This window comes from Ctenopharyngodon idella, chromosome 21, assembly GCF_019924925.1.
Source record: "Ctenopharyngodon idella isolate HZGC_01 chromosome 21, HZGC01, whole genome shotgun sequence".
Taxonomy (NCBI): domain Eukaryota; kingdom Metazoa; phylum Chordata; class Actinopteri; order Cypriniformes; family Xenocyprididae; genus Ctenopharyngodon; species Ctenopharyngodon idella.
The window spans coordinates 27,328,967-27,356,504 of NC_067240.1; the positions used below are offsets into that span (position 1 = coordinate 27,328,967).

Here is a 27,538-nt window from a genome sequence, read left to right on the forward strand (position 1 = left end):
AACCATACAAACAGTTAAAGAGGAAGACTTTGATGAACTGGGTAGGCTATAGCATAAAATAAAGAACAGCTCCTAAACATTGAGAGTTAAATACTAGGATTAATTAAGCTCGCGTAATACTGTATACTCTTACGGTTTCACCTCAATAAATCTGATTCGCATGTTTTGATCCATTACGTCTCAGTGTTTCCCCATATACACACATATCAGTCAGGGTGGTGGTCACGCCCGCACATGCGCAGTGGAATCGCCGCTGCAGCGTAGAGCGACCAGCGACGCTTCCCAGGCAACGCGCGCGTGCATTTCAGGCTCAGCACCACCTCCGCCGTTAGTCGCACCACAACACATCTACAACGTGATGGCACCGCTTATGAACGCCATGTAACGCCGAATAGCTCATTGAAAACGACGACCGCGTAAAAGAAGAAACTACAGTTATCCGTAAGTAAATGCCAATTACGCACAATTCAAGATTGCGTTTTCACATGTGATAATGACTTGAAGGAAAGAAGCGGGGCTGGCTCATCTCTAATATGGGCTTTGGAATATGCTGACAGAATGATAATACATACATCACCCTCATAATAATGACTGTCTGCTACCATCACATTCATTTTCCCATGGCCGAAACACACCTGTTATCATATCACATGCCAGCACGGTGGTCTGGAGGGATGACGTCATGCGACACAGCGTTATGAACTAGTGACGTCATGGTAATCAACAGCCACAGAGAGTCTCGTGGCGCGTGAAGTTCTCATTCGTTCTAAACTTGGTCTAAGATGTCTCTGCTAAAATAAGAATTTAAAAAGGCCAAAAATGAGATAAGTCTTGGAAGACTTTGATGAGAAATTGTCTTTTTATTGGTATCTTGAGCATAGTTATTTTCTGGAATATCCCTTCATCACAGAGCCACTATGTCCTGAGCTTAGCCTAAACCCTGCCCTGTTCCCACAGATCTGAAACGGGAATGCTGGGTTTGATTCACGCTCCAGGGTGAAGCGCTGGGAACAGATTACGTAAATGTGTCTTGCCACCAGCATAGTTGAGGCGTTGCTATGGTTTCCTCTCATGAAGACTATGGAGGCAGGCTGCGTATTTACACTCAGAAGTGAGAGATAATTCAGCTGTGCAGAGAAATAACGTTGTTTCTTATGGCTCGGTCTGTTTCAAGTAGCAAATCCTGTTTTATTTCACATACTAACTGATATAATATAGGATACAATACATGCAACACTTTTTTATATTTATTACATTCTATATTCTATTATGCGTCTATAATTCTTTGCTGGTTCTGTTTGTTGATGCACTTTGGGACGAGGAACTAAGACAAAACATTTGTCTACCTCACATCACTGTGTATGAATGTGACATTTTATATAAACCTTGAAACCTTGAACCACTTACCAGATCGTTTACCTAATAGGATTTTATGATGTGCTAATTAAAACCTCATTCTTGTAAATGGCCTGGAATGATAAAACATGATCCTGAAGTTTGTTATATAACTGGAGATCTGGTATCTGTCAGGCTTGATACTCTTTGTAGCAAGGTTGGATAAAACAGAGGCCCTGTTTCCAGCTGGTATTAAGATGCATTTTGGTCGATCGGATCACAAGTGGACGACGCTAAATACAGGTGTCTAAAACGTTTTGAGCTTGTCCACTTTTGACCACTTCCAGAGGTAGTTGAAAACGCATTCGACTGGATTACTTTTATAGTGGAAATGCTTATGCGTTTGATCAGCACAAAAGACCGTCTACTCTCCGCCTACTGAACGCGTAAAGATTATGGGTTATTGTCAGATGAAGACCCAAGTTTGGTTTGAAGACGAAAAACGCACCAAGCACAATGTTCTCTCATCATTCCTGATTTCTAACACACACTCACAGCGTTCGGCATGGTTATGCAGCTGAGCAGAAACAAAATGTTTTTCCGTTGTCTCAGGTAGCGTTCATATGTAAATTGCGTGAGTTTATTTTGTCCATTAGATCGAAAGATCTGAAAAAGCCATACATTTACCCGCCCTTAGACCCTCCCCTCTAAGAAATCAGGACAGAAGTGGTGGAAAGTGGACAAAAGAAACGGATTAAAATACCAGGTGTAAACGGGAATGTGTCTCCCTCGTTCACTTGTGATCCGATCAACCAAAACCTGACACCAAAAATCTGGCCTGTAAGTTGTGAGGTGGAGCCTCCATGGATCGGACTTGCTCAGCACATCCCACAGATGCTCGATTGGATTGAGATCTGGGGAATTTGGAGGCCAAGTCAACACCTCAAACTCGTTGTTGTGCTCCTCAAACCATTCCTGAACCATTTTTGCTTTGTGGCAGGACGCATTATCCTGCTGAAAGAGGCCACAGCCACTATAGGAATACCGCTTTCATGAAAGGGTGTACATGGTCTGCAACAATGCTTAGGTAGGTGGTACGTGTCAAAGTAACATCCACATGGATGGCAGGACCCAAGGTTTCCCAGAAGAACATTGTCCAAAGCATCACACTGCCTCCGCCAGCTTGCTTTCTTCCCATAGTGCATCCTGGTGCCATGTGTCGGTGGTGGACAGGGGTCAGCATGGGCACCCTGACTGGTCTGCGGCTATGCAGCCCCATACGCAACAAACTGTGATGCACTGTGTATTCTGACACCTTTCTATCAGAACCAGCATTAACTTCTTGAACACTTTGAGCTACGGGCCAGCCTTCGCTCCCCACGTGCATCAGTGAGTCTTGGCCGCCCATGACCCTGTCGCCGGTTGACCACTGTTCCTTCCTTGGACCACTTTTGATAGATACTGACCACTGCAGACCGGGAACACCCCACAAGAGCTGCAGTTTTGGAGATGTTCTGACCCAGTCGTCTAGCCATCACAATTTGGACCTTGTCAAACTCACTCAAATCCTTACGCTTGCCCATTTTTCCTGCTTCTAACACATCAACTTTGAGGACAAAATGTTCACTTGCTGCCTAATATATCCCACCCACTAACAGGTGCCGTGATGAAGAGATGATCAGTGCTATTCACTTCACCTGTCAGTGCTCATAATGTTATGCCTGATCGGTGTATAAGCAGAGAAATGGGTAGTTCTAGAGCTGCACTATTCTGGATAAAGTGTTATAGTGTTTATATACGAACTATAAACTTTTATCCCAGGAGCCTACTTCTGTGATAATTTGAATTACTGTAAGACAGAAATAATGATATGTGTGGTTGAAAAGACTGTTTGTGAAGCCGTTTCATCTATACATGACAACTGCTCTCTCTGGATCAGCGGCAGCACCAATGTAGATTTGATTGTTCCGATGTGATTTTGTTAAAGGTTTAATAGACACAGGTGAATGGCTGTCATTTAGGAATAAGATCGTGTGGGTGTTTAAATCAAGATTGTGATCTTTTAACGATTATTTGTGCAGCAGCTCTAGTTAGTTCCCATACAGAGGAGAGTTCTCAGTTATGGGCCCTGTTTCCATCTGGTATTAGGATGTGTTTTGGTCGATCGGATCACAAGTGGACGACGCTAAATTCAGTGTAAACGGGGTCTAAAACGTTTTGAGCTTGTCCACTTTTGACCAATTCCAGAGGTAGTCGAAAACGCATTCGACCTAATTGCTTTCGTAGTGTGGTCGAATGTGTTCAAACAGCCACAAAAGACCGCCTGATCTACTGACCTAATAGGTAAACATTATGAGAAGCACGCTAGTCAGACAGGATTTAAAGGCACAATATGTAAGATTTTTTGATTAAAATATCCAAAAACCACTAGAACAGTGTTTGAGGAGAGTTCTCGGTTAGCATATAAGCAGGAGCAAACGTGCCAATGTAGTGACAAATTGGGTCCCCACCGAAATCGGGTCTCCATTAGGAACCCAAGCGATCCTATTGGTTCAAATTGCTTTTAATAGGTAGGGGAGAGTGGGGTAACATGAGCCATTTTTTTTACTTATGTGGTCCTCAAGATAAGGGAAAATGAGGCAGAAGTACAATGAAAGTATTTAAAGTAATTTCAGGATGTTTCCTATTATTTTAAATGATCAGAATACATCTATGACAAAGGGTTCTAAATGGCTTCTTATAAAAAAAGTGTTCCTCTGGCTCAATTTACCCCAGGTAAGGGGTAAGTTGATCCGAGTCAGTAGGTAGGCGTAAACTGACCATCTGACTGAATCTGAATCAAACCCATGTGAAATTTTAAAGATAATGTACCTATTTTAAAAACTAATTTAATAATCACATTTCCTTTTACAAATATTCTTTGTTAAATTATTTTACAAATATTTCTTTTATAAAAGCTAACTTAAACAACATAAAACCAAACAAATGAAGTTGAAATTTCAGTATCTTTAATTGTTTGCATTTCTGAAACAATATGTTGAACACCAAAGATGTAACCTTCCCATAAACAGACTAAACAGAGAGTTTGTTGAGTAAAATTAAATAAAATGTCACTGAAACTAATAAACATTTTAGTCAAAAGGTTCTTGACATGGTAGTTTTTCTGCAATGTCGACCATGTTAGGCCATTAGAGACTACAGGTGGAAAGATATATATGATTAAACATCCTCTGGTTTGTATCAGAGAAGGATTTGGCTGTACTTGTACACTATTCCTATCAAGTAAACTCAAAAATAAAGATAAACTAAACCAGTTGCATAAAATTACATTGAAATGACACCAGTTTATACTTCAGATTTAACTTAAATTCAATACCTTATCGTGGGGTAAGTTAAAACACTGGCTCAATTTACCCCACAGCATTTGGCTCACTTTGCCCCATAGCTGCCATTTTAGGAAAAGCTAGCTAGCTTACCAATTCAGAATAATATTTAGCTAAATGACTTGCATGGTTTTATACGTTGCTAAATCACCTATATGCATCATAAATAGTTTTAGACCTGGACAAATTTGCTTTGATGAAACAGCCATTACATCTGTTGTTAAAATTTTACTTTGACAAGCCAAAAACAGTTTTTAAAGTAAACAAGCGACTTCCACTCCTCCCATGTGCTTCTCCTTTTCACAGTCTGGCAGAAATGATGGGTGGTTCTAAAATATATGGTCACATGACAATAAAATGGTACGGTTGCCAAGATACAGAGGGTGGGTCAACTTACCCACTGGCTCATCTTACCCCACTCTCTTTAGTGCCTGATTACAATTCCTACAAAATCATGTTATGATAAATGCCGTTTTAACTACGTTATAATGACCATTATTAGTTAGCTTTTGTACTAGCATAGCAAACAGATGCCCGATTAGCCTGGTAGCGTATGCATTTGCACTTACCCTACATATATTCACAATCATCATTAATGTAATTATGTGGTAAGTTAAGTGTTAAATGTCCAAATATTTCATTTATAAATAAAACAAATGAATGACGTTCAGTTATTCACTTAATAGGATATTATTATTTATTAATTAACAATAATCAAGTGCAAGAAATTACGTTCAATTGGTTTTATTATGCACTAATTTGTTTTCTTATGCATTATATAGTAAGCTATCCATATTTTAAATTAATATAATTCGTATATACTTCAGTTAATAATCATTAACTGACAGTTTGGGGAGGCCCGATTTCGAGGGAGGACCCGATTTGTCATGACACTGATCGTCAGGCCTGGTTGCTAGGCTACTCACACAGCTAAAATAAATACGTGTTTGTTTCGTTCGAATGGGCTTCAGTGAATGAGCTTACAGCGTCGTGTGCACCACAGATTGAGGTTCCCCCTTGAGGATGTTTCTGTGCATTTGTATATTTCACTATGCCAAATTAACAACATTATAACAGCTGCAAAAAGAGTTCACAGCCTCAGGGAGCATTGTGACCTTTTTTTTTTTTTTTTTTTTAAATACAATTCTTTTATTTATTTTTAGGAAATGGCAAAACAGAGGAAGGCTGAGCCTGAAAATAGAGTGTGTTTAGAGTAGCATTACAAAGAGATTGTCTCTGACTAACAGACTAGAAGCTCTAGTACTCAGCAGAGCATGAGAGGGTCCTTGGTTGGTTGTCATGGAAATGGCCATAGGCTTCCAGGCAAATTGTCTGTCTGACTGAACCCACAAGACATAAAGTGGTGAAATGTATTGCTAATATATATTTTAAAATGGAATTAAAATATTAAATATTTTACTTCCTTATTACTTATTTTTCCAGGGTCATTTTTGTGTATGATGTACATACGGTGTATATATGCCACCTCCATACTTTGATCACCTTTAACACTTTGGACACTCGTTCACGTAGAAAGGTGGAAAACTGAGTTTCTTCTTGCCCACAAACATTTGCATTTATATCTAAAATGTATTTTTATATTGGAAGTGTATTTTCCTACTTTTTGTAATACATTTTTTAAATTTGAACCCTATATTTTGCAACAGCTTTTAATTGTCTTCAGCATAAATTATTGGTCAGGAAATTAGCAACATTTAGGCAAATGCACTACTTAAAAAGCCGTTGCTTGTCTCAGAAAAACATCAAGGACAGAATGAAGTTTTTGTCAGAATATGGGAAGTTATGTGTGGAGTGATGAATCACAATGAAACATGAGTTGCATGGTGATGCTCCACAGCAGTGTCTTTGAAATATAATAATAAACGCATTTATGTCATGACAACTCTCAGAGTGTTTGGCATGGTAATGGTTTTGACAATATTGATATGTTTGGTCTTGACAGAATAGATCTGCTGCTGTTGTTATTGCTGCTGCTGTTATTGCTGGTGTTGCTGTTATTGCTGCTGCTTTTATTGCTGCTGCTGCTATTGCTGCTGCTGCCGCTGTTATTGCTGCTGCTGCCGCTGTTATTGCTGCTGCTTTTATTGCTGCTGCTGTTATTAATGCTGCTGCCGCTGTTATTGCTGCTGCTTTTATTGCTGCTGCTGTTATTAATGCTGCTGCCGCTGTTATTGCTGCTGCTGCCGCTGTTATTGCTGCTGCTTTTATTGCTGCTGCTGTTATTAATGCTGCTGCCGCTGTTATTGCTGCTGCTGCTATTGCTTCTTTTATTGCTGCTGCTGCTATTGCTGCTGCTGCCGCTGTTATTGCTGCTGCTGCTATTGCTGCTGCTGGTTATTGCTTCTGCTGCTGCTGTTGTTATTGCTGCTGCAGATGATGATGATGATAATTGCTGATGATGATGATTATTGCTGCTGCTGCTGCTGTTGCTGTTGGTTATTGCTGCTGCTGCTGCTGTTATTGCTGCTAGTTATTACTGCTGCTGTTGGTTATTGCTGCTTCTGCTGCTCTTGTTGCTGCTGCTGTTATTGCTGCTGTTTTTGCTGTTGGTTATTTCTGCTGTTGCTGCTGCTGTTATTGCTGTTGTTGGTTATTGCTGCTGTTTTTGCTGTTGGTTATTTCTGCTGCTGCTGCTGCTGCTGTTGGTTATTGCTGCTGCTGCTGTAGAGTAAGTATGGGACTTGCTACTGCCAATACTTTCACTACACTCTGCTGTGAGCAAGTAAGACATACTGATTCCATACAATATAGCATGCATGAATTACCCATAGCAGATCTATACAGGTGGAGCTGGGGAAAAAAATTTTGCAACTGCTACTGCAAATGCTGACCAAGTATTTGAAGGTTGAGCACACAAGCTCATTGGCTACTGATACAGCAGGGACCAATCAGCTGTGCTCTATAAAGAATGATGTAATTGAAAGCAGATTGAGTTAAGGACCTATCAGCCTGTGCCATCTAGAGTTTCATGACAGAACTTTGCATCTCTACCACAGTAAAGCATGGAGGAAGCAGTGTCATTGTGTGGGGAGCAGAATGGGTTGCTTCCCACTAATGAAAAGTTGTTATCTAAAGAAGAATGGTCGCGTTATTTTTTTTAACAAGACAATGCTCCTGCCCAAATTGCAAAGAGAACCACAGCAATCCAGCACTATTACTGGTGATTAGACACATGACCCCTGCTAATGATTACATATACTCGCAAACACAAATCTGGTTGGGGATTGCATGTTGTAATTATAGTTGCCGTTTTACTTTATTTCAGTGGTTCTCAACCATGGATTGGGGCCCACTAGGGATCTCAGCAAACTTTGCAATGGCTCAAGATGATTTATATTAATTATTTAAGCCAAAACAGCTAAGAATTCACCCCCTCAACAAATAGATTGAAGAGCCAGTGTTTCCACAGTCTACACTCTAAAGTGCTGAGTTAAAAAACAACATTTGCTGTGTACAAATTGGACAAAACATATGCTGGGTTATTATGACAATCTAAAATCTCTGTTTTATATACAGTATATACATAACCCGTCTACTTACCTCCTGGTACTTACCTGTTCCTCCAGAACTATTCCCATGTTGATCTCCTTTGTTGTTCTCCTGATCTCCTTTGTGAACCCCCTCCTCCGATGTTCTATTGTTATCCTGTAAAAGAATCAAGATAGCTAAGTCATCAGCATTTCATCATCATGTTTGTGGTGTACATCTGTCGACTCACCTGTTTTACTGTGCACAAATTAACCCGCATTTGGGTTCAACTTCCGTTTGAGTCTGCTTTTATCAGGACAGTTGTGTCGCAGCCCTGTCTTCACCTTTCATTTTGTAGAAGGCTAGCGTTCAAGCAGACATTCACTGCAGTACATGTAAATAAAATAAAAGATATGATGTAAGACTGGATGTTTTACTGTTTGTATATGAATAATTCAATACACAATTGAATACAAACCTTAATTCAATTCAGGAAAATTCCCCTCAGGACATTTTCTCTCAGGACAGAATACATAATGACTGCTGACAAACTGATCCAGTTATACTCAGCAGTGAAGGGGAGCATCATTTGTATTGTCAGTAAGATTGATTCAGCAGTTAAAAGGGTACTTCACTGCTGGCAAAATGGGCTTTCAATAAAACTTGGCTGCCTATAGAATAGAAAGGTGAAAAAAAAAATTTGAAATCGGTGCTACCTGACTAGAGAAAACAGACAAAAAAGGCTGTTGTCTTTCCTTTTTCCAAATAGTTAGGAAAACTTTAACACCCATAATGCACTGGGCATGTTGCCGTCCAAGGCCACTCCCACCAGTCTGCTACGAATACGCTTACCAGAGTCAAATACTGCCTTGCTTTAGTAGGAAATACTACTTAGCAAACTTTTAGTCATAATGGTGTTGACTTGTGTTGTTTGAGTAAACATTTAGCAGGAGCGAGTTACTTTCGGTTTCCAGAGCGTTATAGGCAGCGGCTAAAGGCTGCAAAGAATCTAAATATGGAGAACTCTGTGTCTGTAGTCGACATCTCAAACAGGATGACCACGAACACAGTGTTTTAGGCCAAATGGAGGAGAAAATCTGAAAGAAACTGCAGTTCTCTTAGCTCCTTGTGAAGCAAAACACCAATGCGTAAATGCTGCTTAAAGAGTAGACATAGTACGATAATTTTCAATGTGATAAACCTATATCTTACAATAACTGTTCTGTTAATAACCCTCTGTCGATCCGCCTGTCTGTGGACAGGGATACAAAAATAAAGAAGTATAATCTTTTCATGAAAGCCCTGGAGCTGTCAAAGCATTTGCTGACAAATAAATGTGAATTTCTCGGCCCAGGTAACACGGATAACGAGTAAACATTGTTCATTTATATATACTACCAACATTGTAACAATACAAGTGGGTTGAAAATCGGAGAAAAATACCCAACACTTTGGAAAAAAAATAATGAAATTAACCCAGTAAAATGACTCAACATTTTGGGTTAAAAAAAAAAGTATTTCTTAGCGTGTACAGTGGAAAAATCTAGATATACTGCATGAGGAAGCCCAATTTTAAAAGTGTGATTTCTAGACTTGGAATTAATAAGATCTTATAACTCCATGGGCATTTTTTTATACATTTTATGAATATACATTTTATGCCAAGCTCTAAAATATTTTATTGGGTAAAAATTGTGAGTAAAAAATCTTTAAAAATCTTTAGTCTTAATCCTTGTACAGTAAATCACAAGCAACTTGGAGTCAAAAAGTTTGAGAACCACTGATTTACAGTAAATGCTCCAATTGTTTTTCTGTTTGGTCTGAATCATAGACTGGTCTGAATACATTAAAGAAAACCATGCTTGCAGGGTTGCCGCCCAATTGCTACTCAAAACTAGTCCAAAACTAGCCCAATCGCGTTCAGGGGTGGTCCGGGGGTTGAAATCTGCGCTTTTGGTGGGGTTGCCCTGGTAAAATTCGCATTCAAGGGGTTAAATATCATTTTATTTGGGGTCGCTTCAACACGCGGACATGAAGAACAACCCACGGCAACAGTGTTAAAGTAGCCCAATTCCACGGGAAAACACTGCATGCTTGCGTTCTAGTGTAACATTCTGGGCCCTATCATACACACGGCACACTGCAGCGCTAGGCACGACGCAAGTGTTTTTTGCTAGTTTCAGCCCGACGCAGTTATCATTTTCATGTCCTGCACCACATTGTTTAAATAGCAAATGCATTTGCGCCCATTTGTGCGCCCATGGGCGTGCTGGTCTGAAAATGAGGTGTGTTCAGGCTCACTGTTGGCATGTTAGTATTTTGAGGCAACTGAAAACGACTGCACCATTGACCAACTGAAACCTGGTCTAAAGTCAATGGCGCAGTATTTGTTTTGTTATTTAAAGAGCATGATAGTAATATCATATCTTTAGGTGGGTGCACAACGCACGTACATTCTGCTTATTATACACACAGAAACGTGCAGCAGCACACAAACATGCCAAATATTAAAAATAAAAGTATTACAATGTAAAAGATTATTATTGTGTGCATAAAGATGAAAATGCTTTGGTGGAATCCGGCTTGTCCCGTAGATGGTCTGACCATGATCCGTTTCCTCACTAGAGAAGCGTTCAGTTTTTCCACTTGTAAATTCTGCCATGTAAAAACACACCCATGACTCATTAAGAGAATAGGGACAACCCTTTTAGACCATGCGCCGGGCGCACTGACCCATTTTTCCCGTCGTTAAACTAGCAAAAGTGGATTTAGACACGCCCTAAGTGCACCTGCGCCATGCGCTTCAGACCATGAACTTAGATCATTAAAATAGGGACCACAGTAGGCATCCATGATTATATTAAGCGAAAGTAACTAATTTCAAAGCGAACCTATTGCTGAATCATGATTTCTTTGTGAAAATTTTCTTACATAGATTTTACACACAAGTATGTGTGTATTGGTAGTTAGTGAATGAGACCCAGAGTTATGTGTGTTCCCATGACTGACTTCTGATATATTTAACTGAATTTGGTCAAATTATTTGATAGTTTTGACTAATGTGTAGTCTGAAAGAACTCTTGTTATGGAGAAAAAATACAGTGATCAGTTGCTGTTTTTTTTTACTTTGTAAGGCTGCAAGTATTAGGATTGGAGCATCAAAAAATCGTTTAGAATTAAAATATGTTTCTGTGTTTGCTGCATGACGTTAGCTCAGACAATGTTGTCTAAAACTCCCTTCTGTCTCCTCACAGGTCAGTGTTTGTAGTTGAGGACAGCCATGCCTCTTGTAAAGAGGACCATCGAGCCCAAGCACCTGTGTCGGGGAGCTCTGCCTGACGGGGTGACCAACGAGCTGGAGTGCGTCACAAACAGCACACTGGCAGCCATTATCAAACAGCTGGGAGGACTTAGTATGTTCAGTTTTTCACACTTGAATTGTTGTCACTTTGTCACTTTGAACCTTGGTTTAATGCAGACATGGCTTATCTTTTATCTCTTTTTCCTGGACATGTCCTTTTTTTGGACCTAAAAAATGCGTCCGGCATTGGGTTTTCAAAATCGTCCAAAATGTCTGGGATTCAATTATTATATAATAATTTTCGTATATAATAAATTATTTGCGCCTCAGAGCGTGCAGATTAAATACAATAAACACTGTCATGTTATCTTGCATTCAGATGCCTGGTATTTGTGAATGCAATCATGTGAGGCACTTCTGGGAGGGAATTATACAGAACCACTTTGCTCAGACATTACAGAATGACCAAAACAGCATTTCGGATGCTGTGCAACGAGATCGGTTGGCTGGTTGGTCCAGTTATGCCGTCCCATCACAAAGTCACATGTCTTTTGTATAAGTGTTTCCATCGCACATTTTCGTCTCACATAAAAATTTATCCAACTTAGTTGAGCCCATAAGTTTTTTTATGTGCATTTTTAGAATTGTTGCGCATCTTGGTGTTTTATACAATATCCCAAAATGCACATAAAATAGGTGGATGGAAACGTAGCAGAGGCTTCTGTGTACACAATACAACTTTAAACACATGTCTTGCAAAGACTTTCATGCTTACTTGATTGGTAATCAAGGACTGTTGGGAAAGATTCGATCTTCAGGAAAGTATACCAGAGAACACAAGGAGGACTGACATTATTTTTGACTGAAATAGTAGATTTTTTATGGCCAATGATTTTTGTATTTTATTTTAACCTATGGCCATAAAAAGCAACAGTGTCATGTAAAAAGGTGATAAAAACTAAACTATTTTATTATTTGTTTATTTGATATTTTACAAACAAGGAATTTAAGTGAGGATAATGTAGTCATCCTGCTTCTCACTGAACTTAAAATGTTAATTTGAGTTGAAAATGCATTTAGCTGAGAATCAGATAACCTATTACATTTTACAAAACAATTGTACACAACAGTAGCACAGAAGTCCTCCGATTTTATTTTCAAGAAGTTGATAATTGAGACACAAGATGGCAGCAGATGCATTTGTATTAAACAAGAAAGAGCAAATCTGGGGTGGGATATGAGAGAAAGATTAAGTAGCACTGGATTCTGTTACCTGGATGAACAGGAAATATCAAACCACAGTTGACCAATCAAAATGAAGTATTCCAGAGAGCCCTGTAATATGTGGGCCTGGCACTCAAAAGTGGAGGCAGATGAACATGAGCTTGCAGGGGCGTTTATATGCACTAAATGATCAGAGAAGTCCTGCTTTCATCAACAGAGAGAAGTTTTCACTGAAAGATCTAGTTATGACATTTTGATTAAACATTACAAGGTCAACACATTTTTCAAAAAAGAAACAGTAACTCACGGTAAATTTCTCTGGATTTAAACATTGTTGAAAACATCTGGGATAATGTAAGTGCACAAGTCAACAAAATATATGTTCTAGTGGTTTTGGGGTATTTTAATACAAAAATCTTACATATTGTGCCTTTAATTAAATAAATATGTGCACTGTGAATAGCTGTTTGTTCTGAAACTGTGTTTTCAGTGCCTGTGGTTTTATGTCAAAATAGCAGTTTGATGGATTAACATTTGAAACATAAGAAATTAAGACAGCCATACATAGTAGTAATTTTACTGTTATGCAAAATAAAATTGTATATATGTTACCATTCTGTACCATATACACGTTAGTGGCTAAAATTGATGTCTGGAGGGGATATTTGTTTTTAATAACCTTACAAGTTAGATTAAACCATCAAAATATGAGGAAAATATTTTAAATATTTATTTAAAAATGAAGGAAGAACGAAACACTAAACTTGACTGATGTATTTATCTAACAAAATTCTTTGGCAAACTACAGCTACAGGTTTTATTTTTACTATGCAAAAATGCATAGAAAAACATAAAGCTGACAGGAGAAAGCATACATCGACTACAACATAATCAGTTATTAATATTTCATTGGTTCTCTCTTGTCTTTGCAAGTGTTGATCATTTCTTTGTATGATAGCCTGGCCAAAAATTACATTCGCACAATTTGGCATGTTTCATTGCGTTATTATCACAAATAAAACAATCAACTCCAAGCACAACTATGTAAAATTATATACAAAATACAAAATATACAAAAATATAATATACAATATACAAAATATTTAACACATTTTTAATAATATTGGAATAAAGTGTAAAGATGTTAGGCTGGACATCATTTTTGGCCATTACTGTATATAGATTATATATTTTTATTTTATTTTAAGGTAAAATATTACATTAGTTTTACAAATATTACAATCTTATTTTGTTTTTATTTAGTATTTTTATAGTTTCATTTAATAATAATAATAATAATAATCATATAGTATTATTAATAATAATTATAATAATACATTATTATAATATATTATTTCTTTTACATTTCTTTTAAAATTCTTATCAAAAAAATCACAATTAGATTTTTTCCCTGAATCGTACAGCCCTGTTTTATTTTAAGGATGAGCCCTTTAGCATGTCCCACCCTAACATATTGATAATTTTGATAATAATATTAAAGTCTTCTTTAAAATGAACTACATTAGGACAAGAAAGAAGAAATGCAATTATCAGTCGATTTCACTGGGTCTCTAAATAATAAATGTTGTTGTACATAAATTGCTGTTTGAAAAATGATCATTTTTGCCTTATTGTACAATATGTGTTTATGGATTCAGGTCGACATGCAGAAGACATCTTCGGGGAGCTGTTTAATGAGGCCAACAGCTTCTACATGCGCATGAACAGTTTACAGGAGCGAGTCGACCTGCTGGCGGTGAAGGTCACACAACTGGACTCCACGGTGGAGGAGGGTAAGAATGAATATGCATTAGCAAATACTGACCCACTGCTGACCTGATCCTTTGTGACACAGCCTGGAAGTACACCATGATGCTGTTGTCAGGACTGTAGCTGTGTGTTGACGCAGGTACTCAGTCTAAAACAGAAGTCTGTATAACTAGAGATGAGCAGATGAGGCACAAAAGCAGCTGCAGTAATTAGCAGCGTAGACACAATCCTGCATGTTCCACTGAACAGGATGTGATGTCGAGATTCTAGTTGAGTTATTTAGGAGCACAGTGAAATAGTCTGGTTGAATAAGAGGCTGTAAATACTGTATAATGTAATGTGCTTCACTGTCTGGATCAACAGTGCAAAAAATGCAAACTTACTGTGCACTTGACATTTACAAAAAAAATACTCTGGACCCGGATGCAGCTTATTCTGACCAAAAACTGCCCAACATCAATGGAGTTCATTTTGTTTTTATGTCACTTATAGCCCAGCAATAGATTAGTGATGGTGTCTGACAGTTTTTATGGGTCTGTCTGTTTGCACTTCAGTTTCCTTACAGGACATCAATATGCGAAAAGCCTTCAAGAGCTCCACTATTCAGGACCAACAGGTGGTGTCCAGAAACTCTATACCGAACCCTGTGATGGAGGTGTACCAGCGCTGTGACAAACCACCTCCTCTCAACATCCTCACTCCATACAGGTCAATATATGCTTCAGAAAGCACATTCACAAAAACTGTACATTTGTAAAGTCATTTTCAGATCATATCCACCTCAAAATCAAAAGAAAAAATATATTAATGCAATATATTTTTTCATAAATAGTTGTAACCAAAGTTAAAATGCATTATAATATTTGCAGTTACATTTGAAATTAGTTGTTTGTCATGTGTTTTAATGCATTATACTTTCAAAAAGTGTAACACTGAATATATAAGTATTATAATGTATTATAACTGTGGTTGCAATTATTCATGAGATCATATAATGTATTATAAGGTGCATTACAAGGCATAATTAATGCATTAAAAACACATTTATAATGCATGATATATAAAGGCTGTAAGTAATGTGTTACCTAAGTTAAATTTCAATTTATTTCTTGGTTTATTAAAAAAAAAGAAAAATTTAATAAAAAAGAGGTGCATGAAAGTGGCCTCCCATTTCAGCTCTTTAGTAATAGTCAACTTATTGGCTGTTAAAATAGGCTTATAATAACAAATAAAATGAAATATTTAATAAGAAATTATTCTATGTTGAAATGTAAGCAATATTAAAAATGAATATTAGGCAAAAGGATTTTTTTTTTAAGCATCGTGTTGTGCTGTCTTACAGGGATGACAAAAAAGACGGGCTCAAATTCTATACAGATCCGTCCTACTTCTTTAATCTTTGGAAGGAAAAGATGCTGCAAGCTACTGAAAACAAGAGGAAGGAGAAACGACGGCAGAAGGTGCGTGTCTGTTTATGGCCAGAATCATACTTTATCTACTGTAAGTACACAAACACAGTCTCAGTTCCTTGTCCAACACATTGTGCACAGTCCTGCTGAACATACTGACGTTGTGTTGCTGTGGCAGTATGGGCCGGTATGAGATTTTGACGGTATGATAAACTTAAGCAAAAATATCATGATTTTAAGGTATCACGGTATTGCAATTACATCTCTAAAATGATATTTTAAAATGTGTGTAAAAAACAACTTTTTTCCATTGAACACAATATATTTATTTTTAAGCAACATATACTGTAGAATATTTGGAACAGTAGTAAACATGTGTCAGGTTAAATATTTAAATAAAATAAATAATTAAATTCTTCTTAATTAAATTAAAATTATATAAAATAAAATATATGCAGCCTAAACCTGCAGCTCAACAATAATTAGAACATAAATAATTGAATTATTTTCTGTAAAAAAAAAAAAAAAGTTGCAGTCACTTAAGAGAGTCAGTCATGTGATCAGCTAATGACAAAAAAGAAGGTATTATTAGAGTTAAAATATTAAAAAGTATTAATAGAGCTATTATGGAATAGGATATGATCTAAATAATTTATAATTTTTTATATTACAGAACAACAGTAAAATACTAACATTTATGGATGCCTTATTTCTTGCTTTCAAACATTAAATCATTGAGATTTTATTTGAGGTATTAAAAATAGTTTGTTACTGTCTACCACTGAAATGTAGCCATGTATTTGAAACAAAATATTTTTTTCTGAAGCAACATAAAGTATATATCTATTATATTCTGTTATAGTAGATGTTTTGGCAGTGACCAGTTCGTTTTGGAGGGCTCTTAAAGGGAGACAGTTCACAGACAGTTCACCCAAAAATGAAAATTTTGCCATCATTTACTCACCCTCAAGTTGTTCCAAACCTGAATGAATTTATTTGTTCTGCTGAACACAAAGGAAGATATTTGGAAGAATGTTTGTAATCGAGCAGATCTCACCCCCCATTGATTACCATAGTATTTATTTTTCCTACTATGGTAGTCAATGGGGGGCGAGATCTGCTTGGTTACAAACATTCTTCCAAATATCTTAAGCAACATTACACTACTACATTTTTAATACATACATGTAGTTGACGAAGATGTAAAACATCCAGAGAATTGATTCATATATTTTAGTCAAACTTTCTTAATCATCAGGTCAGTATTAATTTACACACCTGTTCCTTCTGCAAAGTTAAATATTACTCAAACTTATAGAAGAATTTCCATTTTTTCTGCCTTAGCAAGAGCAAAAACACACGGAGGATCCCACTCGTGAGGTAAAGAAAGTTCGTAAAGCTCGTAACCGGCGTCAGGAGTGGAATATGATGGCATACGATAAGGAATTCCGTCCGGACACTCGCCTAACACCATCTCCTTACCATGGCATGTCCTCTGAGGGATCTCTGTCTCCAGACAGGTGGGTACTATTGTCTGCATACTGTATGGTCGTCACATTAGTGTTTTGAAGAATGAAACTTAAAGTGATAAAAATTTTAATTATAATTATCCCATTATTTACTCACACTCAAGCCATCCTAGGTGTATATGACTTTCTTCTTTCAGCCAAATACAATTGGAGTTATATTTAAAAATATCCTGGCTCTTCTAAGGTTTATAATGGTAGTGAAGGGGGTGAGATTTTGTAGCCCAAAAAAGTGCATCCCTCCATCATAAAAGTAATCCATACGGCTCCAGGAGATTAATAAAGACCTTGTATCGAAATCCTCCGACATTTCTCTTTAAAAATTCTCATTTTAGACTGTTTTGTTTTGCTCTATCCTCTGCGCTTCCGCTTTCGTCAGTATGTCAAGCATTTGGTCAGAGGTCACTTATTATACTTTTATTATGATGTAATTTTTGGGGTTGAACAATTTTTTTTTTTTACCCTATAACACATAAATGTACATGAATGCATAAAGGGATGAAAAGTATCCACACAATATTGTTCTCTTCAAAGGAAAAGCATCCTGTTTTTATCATTATTTTCAGTTTATGAAGTAAATAACAATTGACAACAGTATATGATCAGAAATTAAAATCAATATAACTGCATATTGTGTGTCTGTATATTGTGTTCTTTGATTTCATCCAGATCTGGTATGTCAGATGAACACTCGTACCCAGCGAGTCCCAACCACCCACAGGAAGCTGGCGGAGCAGGAGCTGATGGGAAGGACGCGGGCCCCACGCAGACTCAGTCCCTTGACCGAGCGTACCGGCCCCCAGCCTCCTCCACCACTGCTGCAGCCCGACAGCACTCTCTGGGACGTGTTCAGGCCCACCACGGGCCCCCGCCGCCAGACTCAGCCCTCAACGGACCACGGCCAACAGCTGCCAAAGAATACAGGCATGTCACTTCTCTCTCTAAAGTTAGAGAGTATATGTTATCAACCATTGGAACATCTTTGGAGAGTAAACAACTAGTGGTGCTACTTTTATCATTAAAGGTTCAGTGTGTAAATTTTAGCGGCATCTAGTGGTGAGGTTGCAAATTGCAACCAATGGCTCAGTCCACCGCTCACCCCTCCCTTTCAAAGCACATAGAGAAGCTATGGTGGCTGACACAGGACAAAGATGTCGTCTGAGACAGCAGAGAGGAGCCAGTCAAGCAATGAGCAGTTTGTCCGTTTAGGGCTACTGTAGAAACATGCTGGAGCAAAATGTCGACTTTGTTATAAGGAGACTCATGGTATATGTAGATAAAAAATGGCTCATTCTAAGCTAATAAAAACATAACGGTTCATTATGTAAGGTCTTTATACACCACTGAAAACATAGTTATGTATATTATATTGCATTTCTGTCAAAGGACCCTCCTAAATATTAAACACTGGACCTTTAAATAGTGTATTTGAAGTAACGTTGTGAAATCCAGGTGAATTTCAATCAATTCATAGTTTTTTGTAGCAAACTATTAAGTTAAATGGTGTGTTTCATCTCTGTGTGTTCAAGGTAGAAAGGAATAGTTCACCCAAAAATGAAAATTGTCTGCATTTACTCATTTAACATTTACTCGCTCTTTTCTTTCCCGGGGGGGTGTTCCAGAAAGCAGAGTTAAAGGGGTCATGACATGTTTTTTTTTTTATTTTAATATGTTCCTTCAGGTTCACTTATAATGTTAAATTTTTTTGCACAAAACAAAAACGATTATTTTCAACCTTCATTCTTGCCCTCTGTCTGAAATGATCAGTTTTTAAGGCGCGGATCCTTTAAGGCTGGTTAGTAAATGGCCACTGTTATGATTGGATGATGTCATTGCATCATTGCAACTGTAGCAATACGCACTCGCTATTGCACGTGAGTAAATGTTTTAAAAACATTATCCATTAGGGGCGTAATGGTACACAAACATGACGGTTCGGGACGTACCTCTGTATTGAAGTCACGGTTCGGTACGGGTTTGGTACAGCAGGGGGGAGAAAACTAAACATAAAATTGCTTCTTATTTTTTCTTTTTTTATTAAAGTGTTTTTTTTTTTTTTTTGTTCTTTTTACAAATGTGTCTCTGTGTAAACTACATAGGGATTACACAATCAATTATATATAATGAATATATAAACTAATATAGTGCATATATTTAGTGAAATGCTCCCCTCTAGAGTTCATTTCTCTAGTGAACTAACATGTTGTGGACACTAAATGACTTGCCTGAGGTAAATGTAATGCTACGTGAGATATTATTCTCAAGCTGTTTTATTAATGTCTTTCCGCACTGGCTGAGAGATGTAAACATACCGATCATCGTCTCTTCTTCTTCTGCGCTTTTTACTGGTAGCAAGCAGTGTTGCATTACCGCGAGCGCCCCTTTCCTGGATTGGAGTGTGGATTGCCTATGACCAACTGTATTAGTCGTCTGACTGTATGAACCGAATCGTAATGTCCGTACCATACGGTTTGAGACGAATACATGTACAGTTACACCAATATTATACACATTAAGAAATAATTTACTTATGGTTTGTGATGCAGCTGACCGCTTCATCTGTCAACAAAAGTTTTATTTCATTTACAAAACAAAATGCTCCGTACAATCATACAATCCTCCGACACAATCCGGAACGCCAATAAAATAAACCATCCACTTGTTTCTGATGCTGGAACAGTGCTTCTGAAGTCTGTACAGAGACACAAACGAGCTGTTTAAACTGGATGTATCAAAGCGAACATTCTTTCACTCTTCCATTTGTCCTGTTGTCGACAGACTCAAGTGTGTGGAGTATGTCAGAAACGGAACACACATCTGTATACTGTATCAGCGTAGACAATGTCAGTTATTATAATGACTTCAGAAACTGAACGCACATCTGTATACTGTATCAGCGTAGACAGCGTCAGTCATTACAATGACTTCAGACACTGAACGCACATCTGTATACTGTATCGGCGTAGACAGCGTCAGTGATTATAATGACTTCAGAAACTGAACGCACATCTGTATACTGTATCAGCTTAGACAGCGTCAGTCATTACAATGACTTCAGACACTGAACGCACATCTGTATACTGTATACGCGTAGACGGCGTCCGTCATTACAATGACTTCAGAAACTGAACGCACATTTGTATACTGTATACGCGTAGACAGCGTCAGTCATTACAATGACTTCAGACACTGAACGCACATCTGTATACTGTATACGCGTAGACAGCGTCAGTCATTACAATGACTTCAGACACTGAACGCACATCTGTATACTGTATACGCGTAGACAGCGTCAGTGATTATAATGACTTCAGAAACTGAACGCATATCTGTATACTGTATCGGCGTAGACAGCGTCAGTGATTATAATGACTTCAGAAACTGAACGCACATCTGTATACTGTATCAGCTTAGACAGCGTCAGTCATTACAATGACTTCAGAAACTGAACGCACATCTGTATACTGTATCAGCTTAGACAGCGTCAGTGATTATAATGACTTCAGAAACTGAACGCGCATCTGTATACTGTATCGGCGTAGACAGCGTCAGTCATTACAATGACTTCAGACACTGAACGCACATCTGTATACTGTATACGCGTAGACGGCGTCCGTCATTACAATGACTTCAGAAACTGAACGCACATTTGTATACTGTATACGCGTAGACAGCGTCAGTCATTACAATGACTTCAGACACTGAACGCACATCTGTATACTGTATACGCGTAGACAGCGTCAGTCATTACAATGACTTCAGACACTGAACGCACATCTGTATACTGTATACGCGTAGACAGCGTCAGTGATTATAATGACTTCAGAAACTGAACGCATATCTGTATACTGTATCGCCGTAGACAGCGTCAGTGATTATAATGACTTCAGAAACTGAACGCACATCTGTATACTGTATCAGCTTAGACAGCGTCAGTGATTATAATGACTTCAGAAACTGAACGCACATCTGTATACTGTATCGGCGTAGACAGCGTCAGTGATTATAATGACTTCAGAAACTGAACACACATCTGTATACTGTATCGGTGTAGACAGCGTCAGTCATTACAATGACTTCAGAAACTGAACGCACATCTGTATACTGTATACGCGTAGACGGCGTCAGTCATTACAATGACTTCAGAAACTGAACGCACATTTGTATACTGTATACGCGTAGACAGCGTCAGTCATTACAATGACTTCAGACACTGAACGCACATCTGTATACTGTATACGCGTAGACAGCGTCAGTCATTACAATGACTTCAGACACTGAACGCACATCTGTATACTGTATACGCGTAGACAGCGTCAGTGATTATAATGACTTCAGAAACTGAACGCATATCTGTATACTGTATCGGCGTAGACAGCGTCAGTGATTATAATGACTTCAGAAACTGAACGCGCATCTGTATACTGTATCAGCTTAGACAGCGTCAGTGATTATAATGACTTCAGAAACTGAACGCACATCTGTATACTGTATCGGCGTAGACAGCGTCAGTGATTATAATGACTTCAGAAACTGAACACACATCTGTATACTGTATCGGCGTAGACAGCGTCAGTCATTATAATGACTTCAGAAACTGAACGCGCATCTGTATACTGTATCGGCGTAGACAGCGTCAGTGATTATAATGACTTCAGAAACTGAACGCATATCTGTATACTGTATCGGCGTAGACAGCGTCAGTGATTATAATGACTTCAGAAACTGAACGCATATCTGTATACTGTATCGGCGTAGACAGCGTCAGTGATTATAATGACTTCAGAAACTGAACGCATATCTGTATACTGTATCGGCGTAGACAGCGTCAGTGATTATAATGGGTTCTGTTTGCTTTTTACGTGACACTCACATCCAGTGTAGACAAATGTCAGCTGTTAAGCCACTGAAGGCCAGTGGGTGGGGCCTATGGTGCGATGATGTTTATCTATTTGTCCATGTCTTGCTCTGGAGGCAGTCATATGCAAATGTATGTGACGTCACAGATCCCGCAATATCAAAACGAGCTGTTTTTGGAGCTTGATTAAATAAATGTTTTGTTTATAATGAGGAGGACATTTTAATTTATTATTATTTAACTGATGACTGGAGGGGTGAGTAAATGATTCATCTTTATTTTTGGGTGAACTGTTTTTTTGAAGCAATAATAGGAAGTGACAAATATTCTTCAATGCAAAATAGTTCCTTAAACAACTTTCCTTTTGTAATCACTTGACAGCGGCCATCAAATCCTAGAGCATATCATCCCACCTGCCCCTCCTCCACCTCCTCCCCTCATCCCTTCCTCTCAGACCGCCTTTGATAGCACGTCTGGACCCCAGTCACTGGCTCCGGGTACAGTGGTGTCCCTCTCACGGCCCTACAGCCCATCTCCTCCTCTGGCTCCTGCCTCTGCCTATGCCGCTTCCCCTTCGCATGCTGTAATGGGCGGCCCACCAGCAGCCCCGCCTCCTCCCCCACCAGGACCCCCCACCCACGCCCCATCCCCAGCCCGAGTAACACACCCATCTGGAGAGTCTACTCTACCCAGAAAGGGCCAGGTGCCTCTGATCCCCATGAGCGATGCCCGGAGCGACCTGCTGGCCGCCATCCGCAGAGGTCAGTATGCAAAGCAGAGAATTTTGAGTTCAGAATATTGTGCTGCATGAATCTTGTTGTTCCATATGCTTTTTTTTTTTATCATGTTGCGTGTTCCATATGCTTTTTTTTTATTAATTAGGCTACTGAAGATTCAAAAATGCCCTTAAAATAGGTCCTTTACAAAAAATTATACATACACTAGCAGTCAAAAGTTTTAAAATTTTTTGAAAAGAAAATGTTTTTGAATGAAAAGGTCTCCTTTGCTCACCAAGACAATATTTATGTAATCAAAAGTGCAGTAAAAACTGAAATATTGTTAAATATTACAATGTAAAAACAATGTTTTATGGATATTTTAAAATGTAATTTATTTCTGTGATAACAAAGCTGAATTTTCAGCAGCCATTACTTCATTCTTAAGTGTCACATGCTTTTATTTAGCAAGAACGTATTAAATCCAAACGTATTGATCCAAAGTGACTGAAGACATTTATAATGTTACAAAATATATTTATTTGAAAAAAATGCTGTTCTTTTGAACTTGTCATTTGTCAAAGAATCCTGGAAAAAAAATAATTACGGTTTCCATCAAAAAATATGAAGCAGCACAACTGTTTTCAACATTTATAATAATCAGAAATGTTTCGCAAATCAGCATATTAGAATGATTTCTAAAGGATCATGTGAGACTGAAAACTAGAGTAATGATGCTGAAAAATCAGATTTGGTCACAGGAATAAATTACTTTTTACTATATATTAAAACAGAAAACAGTTATTTGATTTGTAATAATATTTCACATTATTTTTTACTGTATTTCAATCAAATAAATGCAGCCTTGGTGAGCAGAAGAGACTTCTTTCAAAAACATTAAAAAGTCTTAATGCTTCTAAACGTTTGACCTGTTGTGTATATTATTAAATATTATTATTATTAAATACTTGATTCTGATTGGTCAGCCCTAGGCCACAAAGGCATTATGTTTAAACATTGCATTCTCAAGAAATGTGTACTGAAGTGTGAGTGTACACAATTTTCCACATATATTTTATTATGTACACCCAATCTTCCACTGACTAAGTTTAGAAATTTTGCTAAGGATCTGCCGTACATACGGTTGTGCGAATTTGAAAATTACAATGCTGCAAATGAAGGCCACAGGGTGCAAAAATAACAAATGTACACTAGGACATAACCCACTGCACACTGCAATTCATAGCCAATGAATATTTTTAATCACTGAATAGTAATTGACTATGAATTGCAGTGTGCAGTGGGTTATGTCCTAGTGTACATTTGTTATTTTTGCACCCTGTGGCCTTCATTTGCAGCATTGTAATTTTCAAATTCGCAATTACTATATATATTTATAATTGTAATATTTATATATATATATATATATATATATATATATATATGATATAGCTAATATCACAAAAGCAAGAGTGGCGTTTTGTGATATTGAATGTTAATATTGTGTGAGTTACATTTTGGAAACAATATTGTCAGTTTTTGCTCTGTTTCACCAACAAAAATAGTTCCAAACACTTGTACTTGAATGAATCTGTTTTTAAACTTATCGTTTGAGTCAATGATTCAATGGACCCATTCATAAAGACAGTCATTTGCTTCGTTTCTAAATGAATCAATCATTTTGAACAAATCATTTGAATCAATAATTCAGTGAATCACTCATTAAGACAGGGTTGGGCTGCCACCTACTGGGGTTTTAGGCAGGCCTAAACCAGCCATGGTACCAGAACAAAAACACACTGAGCAAAATATTGCCTAATTATCCTTATTGGAAAAAAACCCCAAAAATATTGAGATTTTAATTTTTTGTCAATATGGCACACCCCTAGGCAGTACTGACTCAATACAGGAGAGTTGATGAGGCTTCTTTGTTCAACCAAGCGAGCTTTGAGCTGCACAGGCAATAAGGCGAATGATTATGACATAGTTTTATGGATGCGAGTCCCAATCTTTTGAATAACTGTGAATGCTGCCATCCGAACCCTGGTGGGTACCAAACAAGCAGACTGAGACCTCTGAAAAGATGGGTCTCAGTCCACTTCCAAACGTACTCTAGTGCGGTTCGACTGAAATATGAACGCAACACGGACCAAAGACATGTAAACGAACCAAAAACAGGACATGATGTCGCAAGATGTGACCCTAAAAAGGACAGAATTACTCAAGCACATCTGTTTTTTTCTTGTCATAGTCACGACGTTGCCCATCACAGTTCGGTACAGGCATCAGAACTGCGACTCCTTGCAGCAGGTCTTCGTTTGTGTGTGTGACGGAGGGATTCCTGATGCTGTATTGACTCATTTCACACATTTTATATACTCTTCATGAGTTCTCAGCTGGTCAAAATACCATCATATGTAGGCTACGCACATATAAGGAGCTCATTTAGCCCAGCACACAGCTTTGTTTTAAATGTTCGTTAAGTTCCGTCATGAAATATACATCATAAAAGCCAACCAATCGGGTTGTGAACATATCCCTGTGCCTTTAGTTTCAGTATCTTTAGGTTCGGTGACCAGGACTAAATGTTTTCTTTTTTGCTCCGGACCAAACGAACCAAGCGAACTGAGCTACAAGTGTGAACACACACTTAAAGGGATAGTTCACCCTAAAAATGAAAATTATCCCATGATTTACTCTCATTCAAGCCATCCTAGGTGTATATGACTTTCTTCTTTCAGCTGAACACAATCTGAGTTATATTAAAAAAAAAAAGATCCTGGGTCTTCCAAGCTTCATAATGGTAGTGAATGGGGCTCAAGATTTTGAAGTCCAAAAAAGCACATCCATCCATCATGAAAGTAATCCATACGGCTCCAGGGGGTTAATAAAAGCCTTCTGAAGTGAAGTGATGGGTTTTTGTCACTCTTCCGCCATAACTCGACTTGCATATGGCGGTTACCGGAAGCCAGTGATTATAGTTTATAAAGTTATAAATATGGATATTTTTTTTTTTATAAAACACATTGCTTTGCTTCAGAAGGCCTTTATTAACCCCCTGGAGCCTTATGGATTACATTTATGATGGATGGATGTGCTTTTTTGGGCTTCAAAATCTTGAACCCCACATTCACTACCATTATAATGTTTGGAAAAGTAAGGATATATTTTAATATAACTCCGATTGTGTTTGGCTGAAAGAAGATAGTCATATACACTTAGGATGGCTTGAGGGTGAGTAAATCATGGGATAGTTTTCATTTTATGGTGAACTATCCCTCCGTTTATACTGTCCTAGGATGTAGGAAATAGCTTTTATTGACTGTTGACTTCTCCTCTAGGTATCCAACTTCGTAAGGTTCAAGAGCAGAGAGAGCAGGAGGCCAAGAAAGAGCCCGTGGGTAACGACGTGGCCACCATTCTGTCCCGACGCATCGCCGTGGAATACAGTGAATCAGACGAGGACTCTGAGCCAGAGGAGAACGAATGGTCCGATTGAGCCAGGGGAGGCGAGAACTGCGACCACCAACATAATGCTGCTACTTTCCATTCCTGCACATACACACTCCTCATACGGTCAGACGGTCCTTGGATGGGGCTACTGAGGAGATCATGACAGGAAACAGATTTTTTTGTGCAATGCAAAGTGGAAGGACACAGTGCAAGTGCAGAAATAGAAAGATGAAAATGACAAACGAGACAGTTCGGTGAGGTAAGCACAGGAACATTCAGAATACAGTGTGTCTCATGATTACAATGTAAATTCAACATGCTGGTATTTGCAATAGTTGCCAAGAAAATACTTATTGAAAAAAAAAAAATGTTCTGTGATTTTTGATTGTCTTTTGGTAGCTGTCCAGAGAATATATCTATCCATTTCTTGTGATACATGAAAATGATGGTCAACAGTGGTATTAGCACTTGTATTAATGTATTTTATGTTAAAAATCATTGCCACAGTATTGTTACACAAACAAATTTGTTGTGGTATCTCAGGCTTGCCTGAATACAGTATGGACAATCAAATCATCGCTATAATAGGTATTCAAAGTTGTTCTAATCAAAGTATGTTTCTCCTTTAATATCACAACTCTCCATTATCCAAGATTTGTCACTTTGTTCAGTTGTGGACAGTGGTGTGATGAATATTTATACCCCAATTTAGCAGTAAGTCAATTTCTTGATGCTTTCGTTATTTGCTTTTTTTATTCCTTAAGGAACAGATGTGGCCAATAATAATTTGTTACTGCTTGCAGTTTACTAATAGTGTGTGTTTGTGTATTGTGTGTGTGCTTAAATGTGTAAGACGAGGTGATGGAGTGCGAGACAGTGACATCCACTATTTTAGAATATTATAATTTGTAACAATACAACTACTGTATCATTAATGTGTTTTACAATTTATTGTTGTATAGATTTTTGTAACACTGCTCAAAAGATGGAAAAGGCATCTTATGTTTAAACTATCATGTGGTAGGAATAGAGTCTAATATGCATGTATGAATAATAAATGAACAAAAAAATCTA

General features: G+C 37.9%; 1 protein-coding gene across 1 annotated transcript; it reads left to right on the forward strand.

Annotated features, from left to right (window-relative positions):
- The first annotated feature begins 261 nt into the window (after positions 1 to 261).
- Positions 262 to 27,538, forward strand: si:ch73-362m14.4 (actin-binding protein WASF3). The gene is made up of 9 exons (XM_051878710.1): positions 262 to 441; positions 11,462 to 11,620; positions 14,391 to 14,525; positions 15,057 to 15,210; positions 15,845 to 15,962; positions 17,256 to 17,431; positions 18,107 to 18,361; positions 22,677 to 23,056; positions 26,353 to 27,538. The coding sequence occupies exons 2-9, from the start codon at positions 11,488 to 11,490 to the stop codon at positions 26,508 to 26,510; spliced, it is 1,509 nt and encodes a 502-aa protein (XP_051734670.1). The 5' UTR covers positions 262 to 441; positions 11,462 to 11,487; the 3' UTR covers positions 26,511 to 27,538.

Excerpts from the sequence above, each read along its gene's own strand:
- si:ch73-362m14.4 (XM_051878710.1), top strand. The coding sequence starts at position 11,488 with ATGCCTCTTGTAAAGAGGACCATCGAGCCCAAGCACCTGTGTCGGGGA. Across the intron at positions 11,621-14,390 it reads CAAACAGCTGGGAGGACTTA|GTCGACATGCAGAAGACATC; the intron begins GTATGTTCAGTT and ends TTATGGATTCAG. Across the intron at positions 14,526-15,056 it reads GGACTCCACGGTGGAGGAGG|TTTCCTTACAGGACATCAAT; the intron begins GTAAGAATGAAT and ends TTTGCACTTCAG.